The 8,427-nt window shown below is 44.3% G+C and overlaps 2 protein-coding genes across 2 annotated transcripts; both read right to left on the bottom strand.

Annotated features, from left to right (window-relative positions):
- Positions 1–1,565: 1,565 nt before the first annotated feature.
- Positions 1,566–7,175, bottom strand: LOC115627899 (DNA replication ATP-dependent helicase/nuclease DNA2). Its single transcript, XM_030523793.1, has 4 exons — positions 7,097–7,175; positions 5,446–7,037; positions 3,994–5,070; positions 1,566–3,493 (listed from the first exon to the last, which is right to left on the bottom strand). The coding sequence occupies exons 2-4, from the start codon at positions 7,021–7,023 to the stop codon at positions 1,742–1,744; spliced, it is 4,407 nt and encodes a 1,468-aa protein (XP_030379653.1). The 5' UTR covers positions 7,024–7,037; positions 7,097–7,175; the 3' UTR covers positions 1,566–1,741.
- A 295-nt stretch (positions 7,176–7,470) lies between these two features.
- On the bottom strand, positions 7,471–8,053 carry LOC115627973 (transcription factor 15). Its single transcript, XM_030523868.1, has 3 exons — positions 7,851–8,053; positions 7,657–7,787; positions 7,471–7,574 (listed from the first exon to the last, which is right to left on the bottom strand). Exons 1-3 carry the CDS (start codon positions 8,051–8,053, stop codon positions 7,471–7,473), a joined length of 438 nt encoding a protein of 145 aa, XP_030379728.1.
- Between the last annotated feature and the right edge of the window lie 374 nt (positions 8,054–8,427).

Below are 8,427 nucleotides of genomic sequence, written 5' to 3'. Positions count from 1 at the left end.
ACAAACAAACAAAGAACAAACATGAATAAAGGATGGAAGGAAGGAAAATACAAATAAAAAATAAAAAGAATGAAATTGTAATCGAAAGGAGTTGCAACGAAACCAACTTGAATTCCATTTATAACTTGCATGCCAATAATTCACCCGGGCACACCTTTCTAGTGTTAAGATTTATGCTTAATAAATTAAATTATAAAATCGATATTTATGTATTGTATTTGTATTAAGCTTGTGGTTCGAATTTATATATAACAAGTCGATGTAACAGTTCAGTATATCTCTGAAGTTTTCAACAAAGAATTAATAAATACATATGTATATCTACACGAACAGAGGGTCTACACAATTCAATTCATTAATGCCGATGGCAAATCAATTTGGCGGCTCCCATAGCAGCTGCTGGTGGTCACACAGGCAAATAATTGGCAAACAAATTTGTGAAATATCACAATTTCAAACAGACGACGAGAGAACCTGCATAAGTTTGTTAATTAAAGCTGACGGGAAGGATGCATCTATCCCTTTTTAGGGATTGCAAACATATGGTCAGACAGGCAAAAAATTCGTACGCAAATCGTTGAAATGTCATAACAAATACTAAATTAAATTCAATTTCAATCGAAATAACAGAAAAGCTGCATAAGTTTGTTAATTAAAGCTGATGGGAAAGTAAGGATTTCAATCATTTTTGGGACTGCAATGGTCAGACAGACAAAAAATTGGCACGCAAATCATTTAAATGTCACAACAAATCATAAAGTTAAAGCAATTTCAATTATAATTACAGAGAACCTGTATAAGTTTGTGAATTAAAGCTGATGGGAAGGATACATTTATTCTTTTTAGGGATTGCAAACATAGCTATGGTCAGACAGGCAAATAATTGGCACACAGATTTCTAAAATATTGCAATTAATCATAAATTTAAGGTCAGTTCGATTCAAAGCAATCATAGCACTGTATTAAAATATAGTTTGCTACAGCTACAAAACTAGCAATGACGAAACAATCGATGGGTATGAAGTCAGCTTCATAATTCTGGGGTTTCAGTTATTTGGCGTTTACTGGTGGGTGTAGTTATTGTTTTTATTGGGGACTTTTCTATTTTATACACTTTGGAGACTATTGCCGGGAACAGGATCGTCAAGCTAAAAACGTCAGATTCTGGCTTGCCATGAAGTATTGAATCTTTTGAGCAGGGCTTTCGTGATTGCTCGACTCATATCAGTGTCTGGACATTCCACTTTTCAAAAGCCAACCTGTTAAGAACTGACAACCTTATCAAGCCCAGCTCCAGTTGTGGACCCTTAATGTTTGCATCGCCGAGGATAACCTGTTGGCGAGGTTTTACTTAAAACTGTCTTCGTTGGAGGGGCGGGGTGGTTCAGTTTCTTCAGCTGGACCAGCATGGCGCCGCGACGGTCAAGACGGTAGTAGTTTGGCAATCCAAACCGGTTAGGACTTTGTCAGCATGCGCTGTTTAAGTTCCACACGTAATTTAATGCTTAAGAGAGCTATGACACTTGTTTTTTTTTTAAGATATGTATATTAGTCTTGGATTTTGTTTTATTTTATTATTAGAGCAACAGGGAACAAACGTAAAGATGTCCCTAAAATGTCAATCCTTCAATCCTTAAAGGAAATCAGGAATAGTCTATTAAGTCTAATCGTCAACATTGTAATAATTTCAAAAAAACAAAAAAAAAAGTAAATAAATAGTCTGGCTTATTAGTTAGAATAATCAATTGGCGTCCTTGGGAGAGTGCTCCCAAAGTTTGTTGAAGTCAGAAAAGACGGAGTGCCAGCTAAAGCCCTGGGAGCCATCATCGAGCTCTATGCGGCAGATGCTGGGAATGCTGGCAAATAGCTTCTGAAAGGGTCCATGACGCTGCAGGCACTTGACGTCGCCAAGAATGATGAGCTTATGCTTGGCACGCGTGATGGCGACAGTGAGACGACGCTTATCCTCGAGAATCTCAGCATCGTGTGGCCGTTCAGCATCCAATGATGGATCGCAGGTCTTGGTGCAAGAATAAATAATCACGCTCTTGTCGCGTCCCTGATACTGATCGACGGTATTGAACTCCACCAGGTCCATCCTTGGCTTAACGCACTTCGAGATAAGGCTACGCATGAGCTCCACCTGGGCGCGATAGGGCGCAATGACGCCTATTTCCGATGGAGGGCAGCCAGCCTCGAGCAGGCGACGAAGTATTTGAAAAACGACAGCAAGCTCGCAGGGATTGGCATACTTAGTGATGCGTCTCATCCGCTGCGGCTGTTGATATGTCTTCTTACCATCCAATCCATAGTGCTGCTCGACAATATCGCCGGTAGCGCCGATTGGCTTGTGGGTCATCGCATAGGCATTCATTCGCTCGTAGCTATCCAAGGTGTCCAGCAGTATTACCGATTGATCCACATGGGATTGCAGAGCACGAACCACCCAACGCGGACCGCTGGGCTGCTTGGAAAGAGGCATTCCAGACTTCTCCACCAGATCGTTGCCACACTCTAGGGCTCCGTCATAGGTGAGGGCATTCGCCAGCTTGGTAATGGCTCGATTCATGCGATATTGTTTGGTGAGCATCACTGTCGAAAATTTGGAGTCCAGGCGATGGAACAGCGATTCATCGGCACCCCGTTGGCGTGCGACCCGCGACTTCACCAACGGCGGCAACTGATCCGGATCCCCGACGAGTATAAATTTGGAACAGTGCCAGAGCGGTCGAAGCACTGTGGGCTGAAAGACTTGGGTCGCCTCATCTACAATGCAATAATCAAATTTCTGGTGATTGAAGATCACATGATTGCTGCCCAAACAGGTGACGCCCACAATGGTGCGTGAGGCGAACACCTCTTCCATATCCTCCTCATTTTTGCAGGATTTTGTCAGCACAGCCTCGTTAATTTCCATAAGTTTCGGATGGGTGCGCGCCGGAGCGCCCAATCGCAGCATAGGTAGGTCGAACGGCAACAGACGTACCATCAGGTTGTCCACGGCCGAGTGAGTGTGCGACGTGATGAGCACCGTGCGGTCCATCAAGTTCAGGAATCGAATTAGTGCCACCAGGGTTTCGGTTTTCCCTGTGCCCGGCAGGCCCTTCAACAGCAAATACGAATTGGTTGCGACGGCACGCAACAGAGCGTTGCGTTGCAACGAATTAAGGCCGGATAGTATGATGTGGCCATCATCGTAGATGGTTCTTGGCAGCTCCTTTGAATAGATGGGCGGTATGCGGTCGATAATAATCTGGCGCAGTTGGGCCCCACGATCGGAGGCATCTATCAACAGACCCAGGTTTGTGAAACTGAAGACATTGAACGACTGCGACTCGTGCTTGTCTATAATAAAGCGGCTGTGCTCATTCAATTTTCTCAAGTCCCGCTCCAACAGCAAGCCAACGCTGTCCTTCGTGAGCGACTTGATGAATCCCGTCGAAATAGCCAAGCGATCTGTTGAACTTATGATGACATACTCGCCCAATTCAAACTGTGGAAAGAGAGACGGGAGGACAATATCTTAATCAGACAAGGTAATAAGTAGCTATATTTTGTTTTTACAAAGTATCAAAAAGCAGATAGAAGCGTTTCGCACGCAATCACGAATATTCCTGATCAGACATCTCCGTTTTTTCGTCTGTCTGCATGAACGCCTGGATTTCGGAAACGGTTTGACGTACAGCGAACAAACTTGGTATATGGACTCAGCTAACCTAAATCCAAATTGAGTTTACTTTAATTAATTACTTTAATTAATTAATTAATTATTTAATGTATTAATTACGAATCAAAAAGAGGAAATTAAGGGAATCACAGATTGAAAATATAATATTTAGTAGTCAAGTGGGGTTTAATGAAGAAATAATATAGATTATGTTCAATCGTGGACTACCAATCATGGAATTGAAAGAAGGATAGGCGAGTTATCTGGATTCTTACGCATGCCGGAGTCATAGGGGCTATTTACAAGGTACTTTAACATGAACTTACGCCGCTGAGGGTTAAATCCAATTCCTCGGTTAACGCTTCTGGGTGCACATGCATCGTGTGATGGAAACGATCGCCATCTGAGAACACGGAGCTGAGGGGCCGCAGATAGAGATCTAATATGGCACGACCCTGCTGTTGGCGCACAATTCGTGGCAGGTTCCACAGCGCGGATATGTTAACTGATTTGCGCGCTTCCTGCTCCTCCAATGTAAGAAGCCCACACCAGTGTATGAAGTACTCGAAGTCCACAGGGTTCAAGTGCTCCAATTTCTGCGGCATTAGTTTCCGAAGTGGGTGGGATTCCGACAATTCTAGATCGGGATCTGTGGCAGCAAAACTGCTGCAAATGGTGACATAAGGACACTTGCTACAGGCGCTATGATGAGATATGGGTTCGGGCAGAGGGAAGGGCTGCAAAATCATGCCCTCGTTGTTGACTTTGAGCGAAGCGCCCGCTGCTGGAACTTGCGCCTCACGGGTAAAATAATGAGCCAATTCGTTGCGCGCAATTATCAGATCGCGTTGTTCATTACGTGCGGATAAAACTTCTCGCACAATGCCGTCGCGTATATAGACCAGCAGTCCGTTGTCTACCTTACTGCCCAGAGCCCTGCTCATCAGCTGATAGAGCAGCAGTTGGCCCTGATGCTCAAAGGAGAAACTGGGCCGTCCGGTTTTCAGTTCGAGTGGTACGGGATCGTGGTATTTATTGCACTCGCCTTGTTTAGGGCGGAGAGTTACAGTGGCGTCAATCTTCCCCTTCAGCCCCAACCGTGGCACCCACAGATTCTCCTCAATGTCCACCACCCGATGTATATGGCCTTGGAACTGTTCGGGCAACGGCACGCGTTTCTCACAGTCGTGCACAAATTGTCTAATGAACGTTATGATGGGGTCCACAAATTTGGTCAGACCTTCCGAAAACTCGGCCATCTTCAGTTTGTTTGCGTACAGCACCTTTATCATGTCCGTGCTATGCACCATCTCCTCGACAATTCGCTCCAATTGGCTGGGGCTCCTCATATCTTGCGTTATGGCGATTTCGAACATTTTATGCACAGCCGTGCCGATCACCATCTATAATGATTAATATTAAAGTACCTTTTATTATTTGTCTATCCATCTGCCTGCGGCCTGTCTATTTTTATCTCATAATTACGCAATTACGTGTTTTCATTTAAGATGGAAAATATCTTTAAAATATTTGCTCATAAGATATCTTTTTAGATCGAAGCTAAGGCATATTTATATCACATTTTAATCCATAGCGGATGTTGTCTAAAAGGAACTTAACTGATGTTTAGTCATTTAAAAAAAAAGATGTTTTTGGATGTAAATCCCAAAAGTAAATAAAGGTGTTTTCAAAGTCATCAAATAATGCCTAAGTGAGCTGAATACTCGTACTGAGTATTATTATCGCTTTTCAATTGGAATTAAAATTTTGCCACTTACCGCCACATTTCCTGTATCTATGCCACGAAATCGTTCCATAAGGACCGCTTTGCGGCGACAGAACAGTGAACTGGCTACCGTAGTGGTCGAAATAAGTATGTCCGGGTGAACGGCTATTAATCCGACATTGCGGTTGACAACATAGTGTTTGTTGTTTTGGTCCCAATCCGCCTGAACTGACACTAAGTCGCCGGATTGAACCTGCGTATGCATCCAGGGGCCTTGGAGAACACACTCGGCTACTTCTTTATCGTCACTGCGCAATACCAGCACCAAATCTGAGGTCTTCGGTTTGCGCCAAGTGCTTTCCACCAAGCATCGTTGCCAGAGCGTCAGATTGAGTTTGGGTCGATTTTTGTCCTCGGTCTTCGACTGCTCTGCTGCAGGGAGCTGTTCAGTTTTGGGCGACTGGTTCAGGTTCGATGAGGAGGGCTCTATCGGGGAGAGCTGTTCTGCCATACCAGACTGCTGCGGTATCTGGCTGGTGTCTTCAGGCAACGAATGTTTGAAGGACGTAGACTTCGGTTTAGTTTCAAGCTGTGGCACAGCCGGCTTTAGAAAAACGGCAGAGGTATCCAGCTCCGACGCAGTTGAGTTCGAGTCATTGGAATCACGAAGTAGCGCAGTGTTTTCTGGCCCAATAATGGTCTGATCCCGCAGATTTTTCTCCACCTTGGCAATCGCTTTCTTCTTTGCCTGTCTTGTCCTTGCCAGAGATAGTTGCTTTCTGGCGGCATGCTTCTTTTCCGCCGCCAGACGTTTCTGTTCAGCTGCCAAGCGTTTCTGCTCCTCGACAGCAGCACGTTTCTGTTCCTTGGCAATGCGTTTCTGTTCGAGATCTGCAGCGCGTTTCTGCTCCTTTTCTAAGCGTTTCTTTTCCATCGTCACACGGCGCTGTTCTGACTTCGCAAGCCGCTGTTCAGCCGCCGAAAGTTTTTGCTCCGCTTCCAGAGAGAGCTTGTGGTCGGCAGCCAAATACTTCTGCGCAGCCATGGCAATGGGCGTTAGTTTCTGGTCCGCAAACAGGGGCTGATCTCCAATCACAGTGATCTTCTTGTCGGCCAATATGAGCTGTTGCCCCGAAATGGTGATATGTTGACTCGCCAGAAGTTCCTTGGTTTCCGCGTCGATCGGCAACTGGTTTAGGCTGATTAGCTCCTTAGTAGTCGTCGCTTGCTTCAGCTCGCAATCAGTCGGCTTTGGTCCAGCCGCTGTAAGGTTGTTTTGAGCTGATAACTCATCAAGTGCCTTATTTTGCTTAGCTACGGCGCGTCTTTGATCCATAACCACGCTTGGCTCTAATGCAGTTGTGGTCATTTGTGGTTTCTTCTGACCCTCACTAGCAGCCAAGAAGCAGCGCTCAACGGCCGCCAGTTTAGTGAAATCAATATCGTCAACATCATCGTCCCCCCACCCCAATAGAGCAGCGTGCTCAGTACTTGCATTCTCTTTTTGTTGTGGTGACAATGGAGCCGTACGGCCTTCTAAGCTTAAGGATATTTTCACTTTTTTGGTCTGTTTGTTTTCAGTGTCATTCTCTGGCTTGATGGGCGACAGCACGCGCTTTGCTGAATTCATTGTGCTATGAGTAACTATAACAAAAAATCCGCTTTTATATGTGTGAAGAATTCTTTCTAGGAAATCAGCTTACCTTCCCAGTCACGGCACTCTGATTTTAATTTCAATTCCAACTCATAACACTGCTGTCATTCGCGCCAAAAATCCATTGCCTACTATATGCAATGAATCGATAACTAATATTTACAATACTTGCCGATAAAATAATGCAGAAGCGCTGCCATATGTAAGCAATTTTTGGCGCCATCTGTTAACTGAAGTATGAAATTTGACTAACTATATTCAACAGTTGTGGAACAGATGTGCGAGGCTGCCAACTGTCTTTTACCAGACTATGTAGCTTCTTCGTAAGACCGCCAGGTGGCACTAAAATAACATACAACTACTCGCACGGATAAACGTTATTTTATTTAAAAAAAAACTTAAAAACTAAACGGTGGAGTAAAGTTATTTTTGTTTCATGCAAAATGTGCAAATGCTGACGCGCGCCAATCCATATTCACTCTTGCACTTGCCCGAATGCTGCAACAGGCAGGGACTTTTATCTGTACCTGAAAAGACGCGAAATGAAATGAATTGGATATTGTACGTTTGTATGTATGAAATCGATATACATATGTAAGTAAATTTTACCCATTATCAAAGTGCTGCGTAAATGTGTTATATAGCTGCTGGCCAAACGTATTACCTCTATTTTGGATAGTTTTCGATTCACTGGTTCCGTGGGTATTAAAATCCTAAGCGCTTCGTAAGCCGCATTTACACTGAAATTTCATAGTTGTTTGTGTGTGTGTGTGTTTGTGTGTTGTGTGTCTCCAAAAACTTACTTAAAGGTGCGACAGCGTTCTCTTGCATTGATCTTTTGACGCGGCATCTGTTTGCGTGGACCAGCCACGCCAGCATCCCCACCACTCATGGAGTCCAGGGAACAGCCGCTACTATTGCTATCGGTTCCATGGCCGAATTGTGGAGTCAGACTTGAGAAGGCAGTGGGCAGATAGTTGGAGCCGGCAGTGTTATATGCGTCCATGTCCATGTGAATGAGTGAATGGTTGAAGAATGAATGAAGGAACTAATGACCATCGACGTCAGCGCGGTCAGCAGAAACGACAGCTGTTTTGTAGCTCAGCTCAGCTCAGCTTAGCGTTTATTTATGTACATATGTACAAATGTACGTACATACATACATATGTGTTTATGTAATTGTGTCTGCTAAATGAATTAAGTCATCAAAAGTGACGACAAATTGTGCATGGAATACCAACAAATACAACACACACACACGCACAAACATAGAAAGAAGAGCAACTACAACAACAACGACAACACACCCGCACAAAGAACCGCAAGAGTGGCCAACGGTACTCGTGCGCACACTTGTCAAAACAAACACAACACCAACAC

This window comes from Scaptodrosophila lebanonensis, unplaced genomic scaffold, assembly GCF_003285725.1.
Source record: "Scaptodrosophila lebanonensis strain 11010-0011.00,11010-0021.00 unplaced genomic scaffold, SlebRS2 tig00000098-arrow-pilon, whole genome shotgun sequence".
NCBI classification, from domain to species: domain Eukaryota; kingdom Metazoa; phylum Arthropoda; class Insecta; order Diptera; family Drosophilidae; genus Scaptodrosophila; species Scaptodrosophila lebanonensis.
This window is presented reverse-complemented; position numbering and strand designations above follow the sequence as displayed.